The following is an 18,412-nucleotide window of genomic DNA, read 5'->3' on the forward strand; positions in this document are numbered from 1 at the left end:
TACCTAACCACTCAAAAAATACCTTTATTTCTCACTTCGAATTCTTTAAAGGCAAGTAGAAAAAAGGGAGCCTTGAAGATGCCAAAGAGTTGGAGGAAAAAATGTCATAAATATGAACGTTTGCAATTTGTTTATATTAAAATTGAAAGTCAAAAAGCATCCTAAGGTGCTGGGTTGCACGGTGTTCTTGTATCCTGCGCCCAGATTCCCATTGCATTTGCCTCTGCCAACTGCTCCATATCCCTGCTCCTCCGTCGCTCCAGTATCGCCTGCTGTTTTGTGAATTATGCGCCTTCCGTTGCATGCGGCGGCATTTCCCAGCCCGAGCCCAGGCGTAGGACAGTACACTGAAAAAAACTGAGCAGATACTGGCAAGATTGGGATATAAAAATGAGAATATGGCGCAGGTATCATAGTTAATATCACTTATTAAACTGAAATATAATAAACCCACATATGTTTATAAACAGCATTATTCCTTTATAACTCATTCTTGTAAACTTGTAATGTAAGGTCTGCGATGTCCTTGCTAATCCTTTTCTGCATTTTGCCGTGTAGCTGTTGCCGCTTCCAAGGCCCAAGTCCAAATAATGGCTTGACGCGCCTGGCTGCATATTTTTGAAGTCAGCGTAGTGGCGGAATGTGTGTGCGAGAAAGGGGGCAGGGGGGTTTGGAAAGCCAGTCGTCCGCCCACAACTAACTGCGCTCGTTTTTGTAATAAAAATGTCATAAATCTTGATTCCTTGAACTCTAAACCGAAAAGCGTGCGATAGCGACACAGGACATCGCTCTAGCCTTCTCGCTCGCACGCGCTGGCGCAAGTGGGCGGTCGAAGTGGGTGGGCAATATAACTGTCTATTTATGCTCGCCTTGCATATGAAGTACATTTTATTTGTTTTTATTTATTTGCACTCGCCTGCAATTCTTTGTCCTACCCCAAAAGGCAGGATTCTCTGCTGGGATAATTGATTTATTTGACTAGTTTAAGTGAGAATAAAATCTGGTTAGGCGGGCTTAGAAATGCACACTTAAAAACGGAATTTATAACATAAAAACCAAGGGAAATCTAGCAAAACGTTGGCGATTTTCAAGAGAATCAGAACATTGGTAAATTTTTTAAGAACTCCACCGTATTTTGTATCTACAAATATCACACCCAAGAAATAATTCGACTTGAAATGATTTACGTCATTGTGTTTTTTCCAATCTTATCGTTTTAAAACATGGTCAGCTTATACATTAAACTTAAACGGATTTTACACATATTGTTGTCAACTTATTCGTTATAGACACTGGCATTGAATTCAAATTACAAATAATAAATTACTTTAGAAATAAACATTGATTTTTTTGCCATAATTCTCGCTCCTGTATGTGTTGATTTCTCTGTGCGTGGCAGGATTGTCTTATCACAAATAAACATCACTAAAAACATTCTTATATCTAAACTTGATGCGTCGATTGTTATTACATGGTTAGCTTAACATTTAAAATAATTTAATTAAAAGTACAGTTAAGTTTAACATCGCTTTCGTTATTTATGTTATATTATCAAAGTTAAAGTATGTGATCTGGTCAATTATAAAATATTTTTCATCTTAATTTGTGTTGATTTGTTTTGTTTAAATTAAGAAATTATCACAAATTGTTTTGTTTTAAGTTTTCTTTTAAAATTATTTCCAATTAGTCAAGATTTATGTAAGTCCAATAAAAATAGTCGATTTTTATGGTTTGTCCAATGGCAATCACCAGTGATCCATGTCACGAATACGCTCCACTGGGGGATTACTGTAAGAAAAGAAATTAGAAAATTATAAACAAACGTGTAATTTTTTACACATAATTTCATGTTTTCTAGGTATTATTAATATTTATTTCCCCCAATAATGGGAACGTGATTTTATATGAAATTGTGAACTTACGGCAACATCCGCGCCAAAGCATGCTTGTGCAGCGGGGAGATTTGCACGGCTGCCGAGGCAATGCTGGATCCTGAATCCTGCGACATGGTGCGCTGCATATGATGCATGGGATGCTGCACCACCGGACCGCCCACGAACTGCAGCTGCTGCTGATGGTGGTGCTGGTGGTGCTGATGGTGCTGCTGCAACGGATGCTGATGCAGTGGATGCGAGTGCTGCTGCTGCGCCAGTTGCTGCGACCTTCGGAAGGGATATCTCCAAGGACTCTTTGGTGCATCCGACTGGAAGCCCTTGTTTTCCACTCCACCGCTGCTGGACACTCCGGCAGGACTATCGCGACGCGGTGCCGTGCCAGGCTGCAGATCACGTGCCTTGGAGCTGAGTCGACGCAGGATGCGGGAGCCCAATCCAGGTGGATCCTCCAAGCTGCGACTGTTGCGCGGTTTGCGATAACGCACATCACTGGACTCCTCCAGGATCACATGGCGATCGTATGGCGTGCCGTAGTATACCTCCAGCACAGTGGAGAAGGTGTGCGGCCAAACCAAGTCAATAATGGAGATCAGAACACCCGCAATAAAGCAGAGAATGCCTAAGCGATAAGCAAAATATTTAATACGACAAAAAAATAAATTAAGCACTCTTTAAATGTTATATCTTCACCCCGTTTGGCATATTATGAAATCAAGTGGATGCCAATTACTCACCTGCCACCAAGACCAGCCAGTAGCACCATCCAAAATGAAACTCCAGGCGTCCGCCTTCGAGGTGTATGGACAAAGGCCTCTTCGGGAGCAGGCAATGATAGCCCACCGTGGTGCAGACCAGCAGCGCACCTGTCAAAGCCTTCATATAGGCCCCATATCGGGGTACCGCTATCAGCAGCAGGTTCATCAGCAGCCACGAGGCCAGCGAGGCCCAGAGCATTATGCTTGCAAAATATCCCGCGGCCCGATACTGTCCACCCCACGAGAATCCCTCACGGCCCAGACTAAAGTATTCGGCCACGGTCAGGATGGGAAAGGGGAGACCCCGCTGGAGGGCGTGGCGATAGTTGGCACTCATGTCATTTGCTCCCTCCCAGGTGAAGCGTTCGTTGTAGTCTATATCCGGCGGCGTCCAGTTTCCAATGGGAATCGCTGATGACAAATTAAAAAAAACAAACAATTATTTATTATTTTTAGTAACATAAAGTAAAGCCAGTAAAATATTGGAACAATTTCAAAGAGAAGGGAATGAATATAAAATTATTTTGTATTCGAGGTATAAACCTTTTTAAATATATTTAAGCGCTTAAACTTTTCATTAAGCGGCACAGTGCTAAGTCACCAAGGAAATCATTTTCCAATATCCCCTTAGACATGACCACTTGACGACCACTAGACAATGTATACCTGGGTGAAAACATGACAACCATCAACCATTTGACAGCCAGAACCTTTTATTGCAATCTGACAAATGCCAACTGCCAACACCTTCAAATTGCACTCAATCAAATAACCTTCGCAGCAATTACAGGCAGAAAGCTGACAAAACAATAAGCAAAAATCAAATAAACATTTCCTGTTGCAGGCGGAAATGTCTGCTGCAATTGCGCCCAAGCCCGCGGCACACTGCGTATGCGTAATATGTTGATTTTCATGCCGCTCCTCTCACTTCTCGGCCAGCAATTCATTGTCAATGGCTTAAACGCGCTAACCTTACACAAGCAGACTCAAGTGAGCGGCTTAAAAGTGCAACACCAACAACGAAGTCGCATAATCAATGTGCAACAAGTACACTTTTCCGTCGTTTTTTTTGCTGTTTGCATAGTTTATTAAGATTTGTCAAAAATTTTTCCGGTTAACAGCGCACGCGCTTTTGGCCCGTTTCGCGTTTTGTTTATTTATTTTGCCCACTCTTGGAGGAGAGTGAGCGAGATAAATGCTTAACAAATACGCAAAATCATTTGCATAATTTATAGACAACTTTGCACACCTCTCGTGCGGCCAAACAACTTAACCATGTGATTCCGCATTGGTTGATTCCATTATAAAATACAACAACTGCAACCAAATATACACTAAGCTATAGAATTGTGTGACGCATGGGCATATACGAAATATACAAAATTTGACTAATGGGCTTTTGTTTGGTATTGTTTGTGAATGGTGGAGAAACTCAAATGTGATTTCCTTTCCAAAAACTATAAAACAATAAAAGGAACGAAATGCAAATTAAAGTATCTGCCCACCAAAATCGTAAGAATTGGTGACTTTAGATTCCAAAAGCTCTTTAAGCATTTATGCAAAAATCATTAATCTTAAATTTTTGCTTTGCTTTGAACAGCTAAAAGGGGTCTTCGTCGGCAAGAAATTAAAAATGATATATGATTGGTATGGCATGCGAATTATCAATTGCCACAGTGTCTGGCACCGGCTTATAAATATGCAAAACGAAAAATAAAAATTAATAAAATCTTTCGACTAAAGTGGTCTAAAAAGCTGCTCAACGTTTTTTAATTGGCAGCTAACGAATTAATATGCAAAAACAAGAACAGGCAAACAAAGATTATGTTAATTTATAAAGCTCAGCAAAAATGCTTTAACGAATCAAAATACAAATAATTTCATACTTATAAAATTTGAAAAAAAATATATTGACCTCAAAGAATTTTTTATATTATATATATATTTTTTTTTACATATATACTTTACATATTTTGGTCACTCAATAAATGTTCTTCGTTCTTCGAACCCCTTCACTTCCTTGTTTATTTATTTGTTATGTCGTTAGACGTAAGAAACTTAAACCAGCCAATTTATAAAAATATTCCCACGCTCCATACTATCAAAAGAGTTTACCTAACTGAATGACTCACCAGAGAGACTTAAGCCGGCAAGCGGTCTAAATTTATGACCAAAATTGGCTACCTACAGCCGAAGTAAGCTTACAAATTACAAACTCAGCGCCACGAGAAAAAAAATGTATATAAATTACATAAATCGTCAAAAGTTGTCATATAATATATGCTTTGGGGCTTGGCCTTCGACGCGGGACAAGGTTTTGGCCTGTCCTCCGGTTTCCCCTCCACATCGCGATTAAAACTGCACCGAAAATGGCAACCCCGACCTAAGCCAAGTCCGCAAGACAACAAGTCTATAAGTCTACGCACCGTCTACGCACATTGTGGATCGATGGTGGAGTCATTAAACTGACAATCGTTATGATTTCCCACTTGGTGGTGACCGGACTGACTTGTTTCACCTGGGGTCTGTTGAACGTGGAAATGCTGCAAGTTGAACCGGTTCAATACATTTTGACCATTTGAAATGGTAATTGCAGAGCGCTTTTGATTTAAACGTGGTTTATAGTAGCACCGATACAGATCTCGCCAAGGTGGAAGTAAGAGTTGCTGGCTTTTAAATACTACAACCAATAAAATCACAGATTAGGCAATGTGGGTAATAAAATACTTGAGATCAGGCATGGGATATTTGAACAAAAGTATTACGTATATAAACTTTTTATACAGTTTCAAATTATATGATTTTGAAATTTTACTATTCTGTAGATGCGAGTTTTCCGTTCATCATTCTTTATAAACAAGTATCATTAAACCACTTGGATCATTAACAACTTACAATGCCCCATTGTTGTTAGCGCCCAGAACGAATATACATATGCTTCCGCAAACTTCAAACTTCTTTAATGGAGCCAAAACTTGTTGTATTGAAAATGAAGCTTTAAAACAACAATAGCAACATTAACAAAAATTACCATATCTACATATACGAAATTGACGTTTTCCCTACGAGATACTTGAGACGGATGACGATGATGTTGGGTAGCTCGCGCTTAAGTATGGGCATCCGTAGCAGCAACAAAAAATATAAATAAATGTAAGCATTTTTATGCCTTTTCATAATTTTAAGTGATGATTATGCTGATTTTCGTGTTTACTTTTGCACACAACGTGGACGTGAGAGAGGAGGTTGGGTTCTGGTTGGGGCTAAAAACAATTTAGCAGCAGTAGCGGCAGCGTTAAGAAAAACCTAAATTAATCATGACTTAACAATAGACAAAGGCACACGACACACAAGACACAGCACAGAGACAATGAATAAGCTCAACTGTATTTTTTTTTCCAAATTGTTTACTCCTCAACCCCATCAACTTCAAGAGCCGCCATGTGTCTGCACAAAAATAAATAAATGTTCCATTTCTGTCATGTACTGTGAACGACGATGCTGGAGTGAGTAGCCCATGTCCATCTCCATTAGGAAAAAGCAAGAAGTCTCTAAAGACGATATAGAAAATCTAATCACAATTAATTTTGTTTATAAATAGAATGGGTTTGCTAAGCAAACATGAGCTGGGAGTGACAAAAAAGGTTCAGTGACAACTTAATATAATTTATAGAGATTTTGTTGGGCCACTATACTAGTTCGTTTATTTATTAAGAGTTTTTCTAAGCCTATCATTGTCCCATAAAAATTTGAATTCTTAATACAATAATGCATAAATAGCTATATACCATTCAATCGAACGCTTTCAATGAGCTACAGATAACCGAGTGCATTCAGAATTGAAACAAAGCTGCTACTAACAAAGCCAATCGTAATTACCTGCAGCACCTGGTACCCCTAATGCCCCACTTCAATTGCCGTCTAAGCCGGCAAATAAGTTGGCTAAACGCCGCTGTTAATTGAGCTTGCTGCACACACCCACAACAGACATAAATGATTGAAGCAAATACATATATATAATCATGAATATGCCGTAACCTATTCGAGTCAAATAAATGCCAGACCGCGACGAGTAGAAAAAACTGCAACTCAAATGGAAGTGCACAAAAGTCATAATGATATATAATTAAGTGCACAAGGGTCACCGCAGATTGGTCCAAAAAGTACAATGTATAAAAAAGCATGCCACAAGATACCAAAAAGTGTAATCATTATTATAAAAAGATCATCATCATTGGGTTATTTGATGATTGGGCCGAATAAACCACTGGCACTCAAGCTTTGACACCCGAATTTGACATTTGCCTGACTTTGATTTGGCAATGGAAAATGCTTCAGATCCCAATTGAAAAACCGCATGAAAAGTAACTTTAAGCCATGCTCATAACGAGCGCAACAATTAAGTTGTCAGGCCAAAGACTAAGCCGTATATTCAACTACCACTCACCAATTGACATGCGCAATTATCATATTCAAAATCGAAATTTATACCAGGAAAAAGGCGTAAAGCAGCAGCTGTCAACTTGGGGCAACATTTGCCCTTTTATCATCGAATACAGCCGCCCACAAGCAAAAATAGAGAATAATGAAAACACGTGAAACAGTTTTGGCAAACGTCATTGACTTCGCATGAGTTTGTGGGCGGTGGGGTTGGGTCTGGGTCTGGGAAAATGCTACCGAAATAACACTCTAACGGCTCAGGGAAAGGGGCAGGCACTCCACAAATCTGTATTAGTCAAAACCAATATGGCAACCGACATAATGCCCACAGCCAACAGTTGAAGGGGCAACCGGGCAAATATATATTAATGCATACACATATGTGTACTTCTCAGAGTATCTGTACACAACTTTTCGTTTACGCTTAACACTGGAAAAATATTACTCTAAATTCGGCAGAAATTCATTAAAAAAACCTTTTTTTTTTTAATATAAATTAACCAAATTAACCAATTATCTCCCAAATTTTAATAAAAATGTATTTATGATTGAACATATATTTGAAACCATACATGATTTCATTGAGACTTCAAAGCTTTAGTTGTTTTGAAAGCAATATCTTCACATATTATAATGAAATATTCAACAGATTGGTATTACATTTTCTTTCAAACTAACAAAAGGACATAATCATGAGAGATATTGCCAAAGTCTAAACCCTTTATAAATCCAATTACCCTACCACGAAAGCCACAAGTACTGCAAATATTTAGATTTCTATGCCGAAATCGTTTGCCCTCGAAGGGCAACATTAAGTTTAATCTCCCAATATGGCAAACAAAAAATTATAGCTACCGGATCGAACAATTTCAACCTGGCTTGAACACACCGCCTTTTGCACCCGTTGGCAAGTGGGGGTTAGGATGTGATAGGATTGGATGGATCGGATTATTCGTGCTCGAGTTGACTTGAAACTGGCATTCCAATTGATTCAGCTGGGGTCTAAGGTAGCCACGGCTCAAACACAAAAGCATTTCACCTTTTCGATGAGCCCAAGTAGTGAGTGAGTGAGTAAAACGAGCAAACAATCAAACAAGCCGGCGAATATATGTTTGGATAGATATGTATATACTACACATAGGTACCTACATATATATGAACATACATATGTGTGCACAGAGGCCTCCTCAACGAGCGTTTGCTATTGGAATCGAATATTTCCGCAGGTGTCGAGCTGAGCGCGAGTCGAGTGGCATTTCAATTTGTTGTTGCTGCTGTTGGCCACTATTGTTGCCAAGAATCGTGACATGCAACTTGACTTGGCACTTGGCAGGAGCCAACAAACAAAGCGGCAGCAACAACCGCATCTGACGTCACCGCCCACACTGCGTTTGATAGCCAAACAAAAGCGAACGGCACCAACAAAAATTATCGCCAAAAAGATCAACGCCAAAGTTTTGAAATCAATTAGCCAGTAGCCTAACTCGAGTCGAGCCCTAAAACTGCAACTGCTCCAAGGAGCGCAAAACCATGCAGCGATTTAATTAAATTTTATATATATACATCCACATTTTACTTTTTTTCTGAAAGGAAAATTACTCAATTGTTTACGTTGACGCTCGTTTTTTATCTCTCATCGGGGTTTGCCTCGAAAAATGGGGGCGTGCACGGTGCTGCCTCAAAAACTCAAAAATCAACAGACAAAACTTGAACGATCGGGGATTATTTTGCCTAACCATTTTAAAACTCAGTTGGACATATGTACATAAACATACAAACAATTTCTACAATAGCTATTCAATCAACGGCCGGAAAAAGTTGTAATTAAAAACTTGTTGAACATTAAATATATGAAAAAGATTACGACTTTTAAAGAAACCTGATAGCTTCAGTTGCCCTTATATATTTAAATAATACTTAAAAACTTTCTCATATACGGACATAAAGAAGGTTAACTTGTACAAAATTTATTTCTTATTGTTTATGGTAACATAACATTTTTAAGGGTTATAGGACTTCGATGTTTTAATGGCAATCAAAATGTCAGAAAATCCTTCCCCCCTTTTTTAATTTTGAAGTAGGGTTTGTCCTCTTAATTTATAGAAAATTGAATTGAAAAATGGTATGTATTCCTTTAAATAAAATGCAACTATATTTAAATAAAAATTTAAAAACCTTTACAGCTGTATGAGAACCGCATCGATGATGCCGATATAATCAAAGATGACAACCCATTCACCCATGGCAGAAGTACCTACTTGTTGGCGGATTCGATTGGATTGGATCGGATCGGATTGTATTGGATGGGATTGGATTGGATTGGCAAACTTACCCGTCAGCGTCACATTGACATGCATGAGGCCAATGTGGGTGCCGATGCGCGCTGGGAGCTTCTCGCGTGAGAAGGCTTTGTATGGCGCGATGATAGTTGCATGTGCCACATGCCACGCGGATCCCAGGCGAGTGACTGTTGGATAAAGACGTGGAACGTTAGCGTTTCCCAGGTTGGGCATTGTTGTTGATTTTAATGCAAATCAAATATAATATTGTGCTGATTGAAGGTCACTCATTCTATACTCACTTAGTATGACTAGACCCACAAAAAGGCTCAATGTGACTGTCGAAAACGTTGTGAATTTCTGCGAACGGGATAATATTTAAGACAAATTAAACTTAATCAAGCTACAAGACAAAATCCATTCAGAGATTGCAACGCTCTAATAAAACGAACAAATAAATAGAGACCAATGGACATGAAAAAAGGGCGCGCCTATAGAAAACTAGTTTGCTTTTGAGTCTCTCATTAGAGGTTTATATATATACATATATATATATTGCTTTAAGATTTATCTGACTTCTGTTGGAAACGTGCCGGCGATTACGGCGATGCCAAGTAGTTGGCACAATTCAATTAAACAGACCAGCTGGCAACAGCGTGAGAAAATTGACTCCAGTCTGACTAGTAGTACATGATACGGTAATAAATACTCAATAACTTGGCATTCACAAAGAAAAAAAAATAAATTTATTAATTTGAACCAACGAGCTCTCTTGACTTTTATTACCAATATTTTACGTCAAATTAACTTAGTCAGATATTAAATGCAATTTTGATATATGAGCAATATTATTAAATGTCTTCTATGGGCTCTATACTCACCTGTTTTCTGACACCCGGAAAGATGACTAAAAATGCCACATAGAATGTGGCAAATAGCACTGAGACGGCCACGATTGAGACATCTCCGGTTACGGGTGTTCGATTTGAGAAGGAATATAGCGTTGGTCCCCCATCGTCTCGAAACGCGTCGAACCAGCCTTTCATGCTGGTTGCTGTTGCTGATGTCGGGGTTTTGGGATCTATGCGTGCAAAAAAAAATTGAGATATTATATAAAAAGTATTGAGGGAAAAAAAACACCAAAATTAATTTGACGGATATATCTGTGTGGAGTATTTGGCAAGAGCACTTAATTTAAAAGATTTGCATTGCAAAATCATGCGAAACTCAACACAACTGATCTCATCGCATCTTGCAGATACCACGTATCTGCAATTCGTGACTAAGCTTTTAGGTAGCAGATACATTAACTTCAAGTGGCAGGCACCTCAATGCAAAATTAGTTTGGTAAATATGCAAATATTTTTGTTAAGATCATTGGGTATGAGTATTTAAGAGTATTACCCGGAAATGTAAAATGTATAAAAGTTAAGTAATCTACACGAGGTACGACATAATGTTCTTTTAGAAACAGAAACAAACCAAATTGATTTGACCGCTCTACAAAAATGTTTGAAAAGTTAACAAACCAGAAATGAGACCTAGAACCGGATCTAAAGACAAACAAATTACCAATAAAACGCTACGTCGAAATCTTTAGATGCCATGTGGGGGCTTGAACAATTAAGAAACCAAAACAGCAACTGAAACCGGCGAGAAACCATCATCAGCTTCGACTGCTGATTTCTGCTTCTGAGGCAATGACGTAGGCAAAAGTTATAATTAAGTGTCGATAAAATTGAATGGCTTAAACACAATGGCTGCACGGTCGTAGCGATTTTATAAATACCCTGGCAAATGTGAAAAACATATGCTAATGTCAGTCCAGAGAGGAACTCATGTGTCACGAATAAATCAGTATACGTTGTCTTGGTAAATAAATAAATAAATACAAAATTATTAATCTAAGGAAAAATACCCAAGAATGTGCTACTATTTTTTCACTAAAAAAATAGTCTGGGTATATTTTTGACTTTAAAGACCCACAGTATTTCATCTTTTTATTTAATAGATAATAACCAGTGTTGCTGAATTTAATACTACAATAATACAATTACTATTTAATAATACAACTCTTGATTGAAGGAGTATGGAAATTGCGCATACGCAACGTGTTACGTGCTTAGGCACGCGGATGTAGGTATCTTATACAGACATTAAGCTTGCCCTCAGTATACTTCAGCTGGGTTTTCCCACTCAGCACGAGTTCTGACTTGTGAAAGTTGAGAGGCTCGAGGGTAAACCAGCATGAGGAATAAGAAAGACAATTATACACAGATCGCTGCCTTAAGGCTACAAAGTTGGCCAGTTCCGCAATGATTCTATTGTTCCTATTTTTAAATTTTTTTGCAAACCATTATTTCTTCATTAGCCGGCGTTTATTGCGGCAACAAATCATCGAACATTTATTTTATCATTCAGTCTCATTCATCAAGTCTTAAAGTTCACTTACCAAACTTGTCAAGAAGAAACCGGCATACAAAATAATTGTTATTAACTTTTCGTGTTCACTTAGTTGTTTATTTATTTATTTTTTTTTTTTGTATAATCCAATTTTGATGTCCAATTTATAGCTTCGAGTTAGCCGTTAAGCCGTATCTATGGTAAACCATCAAGAAATTTGCATTTATGATTAATGAATTAAATTATATAGACAGGCACAGGCATATAGACATTTTACACACTCATCGCTTATGCTTGTTGAAATATTTTGCCGAAAATATTCTTGTTTTCACAGCTTCGAACATGTATTCAATTATTTGATTTTAAACGGTTTGATTTATTTGAGATACATTTTTAGACGTATTTATGAACTACGTGTTCATTAGGATTTTTTATATATTGCACTTAGTTGATTTATTTTGTTGTGTTATATAACGACGCTTTTGTTATATTATTTAGATATTTAGATTGTATTTCAAACGATAAATATTTTGTTGAATTCACACCTTTACCTTAAAAAAAAAGTTTTGTATTTATTTAGGAAATTATCCTTTGTTTCTATTCAATAAATTTGTACTATTCAATTAATTCTTAAATTTAAGAAAAATGTTTTCCTTGCAGTTGCATTTTACTGTTGCTGACTGCACCCCCATTGAGTCAATGGTTCTTTTTCCATTTTTTATTGCTGCTGCTGCTGCTGGCAGTCAACCGGTTTAACTAGTCAAGACCGCCGCCGCCGTCGCCAGACTTTGCACAAAAATTGCATTTTATTTTAAAAACCCGGTAATAAATTGTTTCATTTATAATTAGAATTTTTGCCAAGCTGACAGTCCGTAAAATCATGTTTGAAGGTGCGAATACCAAACATACTCGTATGAAAATCCACTTGCGGGAGTTCTCAACTTTTTTTTTATGGGTTCGATTTTGTTGCTGTTGTTGTTGTTGGTGCTGCCCCTCTGGTTGACCTTCGCATATTTTTCGGACAGGAATTTGTAAGTCGATACGATTCGCGTCAGTTTATTGGCTCAATTGCCCGCAAAAAAACAATGAACGTCGACGTCGGCGATGGACTTGGCACAAAAACGTAAGGCGCAACGCATCGCATGTGGAAATCTTCGAGCACATTACGTTATTACGTTATAAGCGCAAAACAAAAGCGACAGCCAGCAACAATCGGACAATGGGAAAAACAGACATTACAGTTACAAAACGAAACGGAAAATATGCGACGAGTAGCACACAAAAGACGCCGGCGCACAGTGGTAAAGTTATTAAAATGATGGTAGAATAATAAGCCTTATATTGACGTAAGTACATTGCAAAATTCATATTATTATTCTTAAAACATCAACAAACAGCAAACTAACTTTTCAAACAAATATAAAAACTGAGAGTATTACAATTCTTAAACAAAAAAATAATCTTTTAATAGCTCCTAAACCATTCTATTTGTTATTCCTTTATGATTTCATCACATTTCTGAAAAAAATTGGTTGAAACTTTTATTGTAAATTACTCATTACTCATACGACTAGTCAACCCAGTTTTTAAAATATATTATATATGAAAAAATACGGATTAGTGAAACGAATTATTGGCTGAGCCCAAAGTCACGATCCATAATCTTATGCTCAAGAACATTAAATAGCAATAACCCACGGTGCAGCAACGCCCCACAAAGCAAGTGACGCATCAGCAGCACCAGCATCCAAGTACCGTATGCAGCACACTTGCTGTGCGCACTCTCACTCTCACTTGCTCTCTTTCCCAAGCTCCAACCTCCTTCCATCTTGCTCCATTAATCCCTCTCTCTTTCTCGCACTCGCTCACACTGCCACAGAGACTGCAGCTTTTATTTTCAAGTCCAACGAAAGTGAAATTGCTGGCGCACCCCTTTCCGCCCACTATCCCCCTCTCGCTCACACCTTTGCCGGTGGATTAAGGAAATGAAGTAAACATGAAATTGACATAATCAACACGCAGCTGGAAACTCTGCAAATGTCTTTTGACGAGACAGAGACAGCAAGAAAGACACCAAGAGCTACAACAACAGGTTTCTGTGTCGCCCTGTTGCTATTGCCTTTGTTGCTGTAATGCAGTGAGAGAAAATAATTAAACGGAACTGTATGATTTATTTGATATATGAATATCTTTTTGTAGATATATCTCTTAATATTTATTTTTGTAATATGATCCTTACTAATATATTAATAAAAATAATTGTAACTGTTTAAAACAATTTTTTCCCGTGTTGGCTTTGTTGTTGCTGCTGGCGGCGTGTGTTCAATGAGCGCTGGTGCGTGTAAATATGTAAGAGTTGCCTTCAACCGGCTTTTTCGTGCAACTTTTTTTTTAGTTTTTTTGTAGCAGTAGTTTTTGTTTTCATTTTTGCGCTGGTCAGTTTGGTTTGAATCATCTGGCCATATAGGAAATGAAACGGGAGATGAAGTAATCCCAACGCCTGACATGGAAATTACATAGTCAAAACGCATCACAAAAATCAACCTGATGCACACACGTCATACAAATTCAACGACAACTAAAAGGGCAGGCAGGAAAATAAAGATAAAAGTGGGGGATATTGAAAAAAATACGCTCTTTATGTACGCTTTCGCTGAGTAGTTAATAAAAAAACAACACTTTAAGAACAGAGTTCACAAATTTGTGTAAAATGTATTTATTCATTTTGCTTAAATCAATTCTTTTTCAAATCAAGGTTCGTGTTTAAAAAAATATCAAAAAAAGGGTATTAAAACACTGTGTTGAGTAATACCAAAGGGAAAATGTGCATTAGAAATTACTAACACGATTTTCCCGCTCCCACCCACACACATACACCCATCACACACACGCTTGAGGAATCGCGGACTCCCTCTTTAGAAGTTTGAGAATTTTTTTGTTTGGTCTATCATATTTTATTTTTAGTTCTCGGTTTCTGTTAAGTCTCGGCAATCAGTTTGTTACCCAAAAAAATAAATAATTTATTATCCATTGTTCAGCATTCTATTTTTGCTTGAGTATACAAACTATTTATTTACATATGTTATTGTGTTTTTGATAATATGGATTTTTTTATTTTATTTATTTATTTTTCTATGGAGTAACTTTTATTTGTATTGCTTCAGAGAAACGTATTTATTTATTTTTGTATTGCACTGAATATTTCGCACTTTAGTTGCAAAAAAATAAATTGCAACATTTAATTGCAACCAAGTTGATTAACTTTTTTATGTTTAAGACAAAAATTTGCTGGCTTTAATTATATTTTATGTGCCCGCAAATTGTTAAGGTTTTTCGACACTGTTGTTTGTTTTAAGCTTTTTTTATTATTTTTGCAGACAACCACGAGGCGCAAAGCATAAATACAAATAACTAGATGAGCTTCAAACTTAATACCGTTATTTGCGTTATTATAACGCGGCTTTTGCGGTTTCTTTTTGTTTTGGCAAACTTATTTCGGCTTGAATTTTCGATTTTTGATTTTTCTCCACTTTTACGAACACGGTGGTTTTGTGCATGGCATAACACACAGACAAAACAAAAGCAAACAAATAAAAACACAATTCGATTTCGTCTTCGCTGACTCTCGTTGCTTTTATTGTTGCAACTGATTTAAAATGCGCATGCGCGGCGGCGACTTACAAAAATCTGCGTCCGTTTCGAGAGCTTGCCGTCGATCAACTGAACGCCGAGAGCGCTGAGCGAAAGACAAAACCTTCCCAAAAGAGAGCATCGGAGCGCCAAAGCTCCAAAGCGATGGGAGCTTTTTGCTCAACCGCTAATTGCAGGCTTAAGTGAGTGTGAATTTATGAAGCAGTCATGTCGGAAAGTCAGAAAATCAAAAAATTATAAAACAACAAAAAATTCAAAAAATCCGACAGGGAACTGGGGCTATATCGCCAGGGCTATTCCTGATCAGGGACCTTGTCCGACTCTAGGCTGCCACACTTTCGAACCGCAAACTGGTTCATCTTGGGCCTGGCCTCACCCTAAATTCACAGCCTAGCAGCAAATTATAAATAGCAAGGCACCTGCCACGAGGAGAAATAATATTAGTATAAACAGCTGTGCTCAGAAAATATTAGAACTTGCATTCTTACAAAAAAGGAAGCAAAATAAAACTCTCAAACGTCATTTCATCATCTGACGTTTTAAATAAGTTGATATGAATTAAGATTTATTTAGAAGCTAGTGTGTTAAAATGAGTCATTCATTATTAAACCAATATGCAACTCAATAAAACGGAATTTCATAAAAAAAAGGAATATTTATAGAAAAAAATTTAATGGTATAAAATTCATAATATCCAAATTTCCAATTATCTATATTGACAATTGCAATTACCACCTCTAATACAACATTATACCATTTAAACAATTATGTCAGCAGAAAATAGGTGCCAAATATTGTATAATATTAAATGAAATCCTCAAAAACTCCATCTTCGCAGCATTCCAACTTAAAAACCGGCAATACTTTTTCCTTTATTTAGTTATTTGCAGATGACCAGCTGCTACTATTGCTAATTGAATTAGCATAGAGACCCGTCTGGTAATTAATATTTAATTTGCTAATTGAATTTTTACTAGCGACTACCGTGCCACGCACCAACGCCAAGCCAAATCACCAAGTTAGCCTCCGTGATCTCTGTTTATGTCCAGTCAATCCATCCGACTCGTGGATCTCGACAGTTGCAAATTTGGCTGGTCGACGCCAAAGCCACTTTTCAGCCGCAGTATGCTAGATTTTGTTGTCTTTGCTTTGGTAGTGAATCTTTTATGATGTGCAAAATTAGCCATAAAAACATACATAAACAAAAATGTAAATATTGCTGTAAAATCAGTAATTCATTATACGTCAGGCTCTCTAGAGTTTAGCCGATGTACTTAGTCTTCGGATCTAAAAAAGTATTATTCCGTGTTTGAACAAAAATGTGTTGATTGAAGCTGGTTAAAAAACTACTAAAGTCTTATAACTATTTTTACAGCAGCAATTTATAAAGGAAGTATCTAAAGTACTAAAATATTTACTTCATGTTAAGAATATTTTGAAAAACGTTTTTAAACTGTGGTTAAAGTTTAGTTTATCGATAAAAACTATAGTTTATTGATTAAAATGGATTTTTTTTCCAATCGATTCCCTAGCAACGAATACACTTCCGCTACGCAGTCCAATGATTCATTCCCATTAAAATAAATATCTGGGGGCAAACCAATTCTTTTAACTGTTTTCACAGTGAATTCGGACAAATGTTTAGTCACCTCAAGTTCGTCGCCAAAGTCTTTTGTTCTAGAGGCATTTATATGCAAACCCATCACCTTGATGGGCGATAAAAACCAGAAAAGTCTGAAAAACATAATCAACAGCATCCCGGACCAGTGCTGCAAAGCGGTGACCACAAAGTTGAAATTAACGAAAATTCGCGCGGCAAGGTCAGATCAAAGCGGTCAACGACTGCGGGCCACACGGGAATGGCCAACATGAAATGCCCTTTTTCGAACAACAAAAATTCTTGTTCGCGCTGATTTGTCGATTGCAAGCAGTTAATAAAAATTATTCAGCAATAAAGGCGCAATATAAAAATTAAAATTAATCACTCGACAAGGGAAGATAACTTCTGAGCTACGCATAATGCGGCTACCGTTTAAGACTTAAATAAATAAAATAAAAAAAGATGCAAAATCCGGATGTGTCGCGATGCCTACGAAGTTGGAATGCCCAGACCGAGGACGGTCGTTGGTCCCTGGACGAAGTAGACCACAAAAAACGACGGACACAGTACGTGTCCCATATCAGGAATGCAAACCACGCGGCGGTCACTTTCGGTTGGACATTGTTTCTGTTATTGCCGATTTCGGAACTGCTCGACTGACTCAGTTTCGGCGAACCTCCACTAAAAGCATTCATAACTCAACTGCCAGCTGTCAGCGGCAGATACAAAATATCCCGCGGTTCGTACCACGAAAAAAAGGGAAAGGGCAGTGTAATGGAAAATTATAATGGAAATAAAGCGATTTGCCGTCGAGTGCGCTGATGCTCTCGGAGTTACTTGGCAATCGCCTCAAGTTCAAGGTCGCTCGATTTTGCCGTTCAGAGCCGAGGATGATAGTGCATTAAATGTGCTGCGATGGGAGATTGTTGTCTGCCGATGGAATGGTAATTGTAGTATAATTATAATGGATTTAATGGAAGACCCAGTGCTTGCAAATAAGCAGATTGCTTTTAAAAATTATAATTACTTACTGGATTTGCAGGGCTTATAAATAAGCTACGATTATTAATATGTTGCAAACTGCATGTGCTGAAGATTTTCTGTATTTTGTATTATAATCAATTGAGTGATAAAATAATATGTTTATTCTTAGCTATAATCTCATTTCACGCTCCAAAAGGCTTACTTAAAACCAAATAAGGAAGTAATCAACTTGAATGTCAATTACAATTACATACGCACTCAGACATGCGCCGCGTAATAAATTAATCAAGTTGCACATACGCCATGTAAGCCGGCCGACAGTCGCCGAAATTGAATTCAGTCGATTCAGTCGCCTTGATTTCAGCCCGACAAACTATAAACAAGCGAAATATACGTTACGCACAA

At 37.6% G+C, this 18,412-nt stretch overlaps 1 protein-coding gene across 2 annotated transcripts; it reads right to left on the reverse strand.

Annotated features, from left to right (window-relative positions):
• Positions 1 to 1,173: 1,173 nt before the first annotated feature.
• Positions 1,174 to 15,489, reverse strand: LOC117148870 (dual oxidase maturation factor 1). Of its 2 annotated transcripts, none has more exons than XM_033316545.1 (8): positions 15,454 to 15,489; positions 11,822 to 11,967; positions 10,251 to 10,450; positions 9,672 to 9,729; positions 9,423 to 9,557; positions 2,630 to 3,061; positions 1,923 to 2,514; positions 1,174 to 1,788 (listed from the first exon to the last, which is right to left on the reverse strand). In XM_033316545.1, exons 3-8 carry the CDS (start codon positions 10,413 to 10,415, stop codon positions 1,746 to 1,748), a joined length of 1,425 nt encoding a protein of 474 aa, XP_033172436.1. In that variant the 5' UTR covers positions 10,416 to 10,450; positions 11,822 to 11,967; positions 15,454 to 15,489; the 3' UTR covers positions 1,174 to 1,745. The 2 variants fall into 2 exon arrangements, with proteins under 2 accessions (XP_033172436.1, XP_033172446.1); XM_033316555.1 differs by having other exon boundaries at positions 15,208 to 15,483.
• Between the last annotated feature and the right edge of the window lie 2,923 nt (positions 15,490 to 18,412).

Source organism: Drosophila mauritiana, chromosome 2L, assembly GCF_004382145.1.
Source record: "Drosophila mauritiana strain mau12 chromosome 2L, ASM438214v1, whole genome shotgun sequence".
Classification (NCBI taxonomy): domain Eukaryota; kingdom Metazoa; phylum Arthropoda; class Insecta; order Diptera; family Drosophilidae; genus Drosophila; species Drosophila mauritiana.

Excerpts from the sequence above, each read along its gene's own strand:
- LOC117148870 (XM_033316545.1), bottom strand. The coding sequence starts at position 10,415 with ATGAAAGGCTGGTTCGACGCGTTTCGAGACGATGGGGGACCAACGCTA. Across the intron at positions 9,730-10,250 it reads TTCCGGGTGTCAGAAAACAG|AAATTCACAACGTTTTCGAC; the intron begins GTGAGTATAGAG and ends TCCCGTTCGCAG. Across the intron at positions 3,062-9,422 it reads TGTCAATGTGACGCTGACGG|CGATTCCCATTGGAAACTGG; the intron begins GTAAGTTTGCCA and ends ATTTGTCATCAG.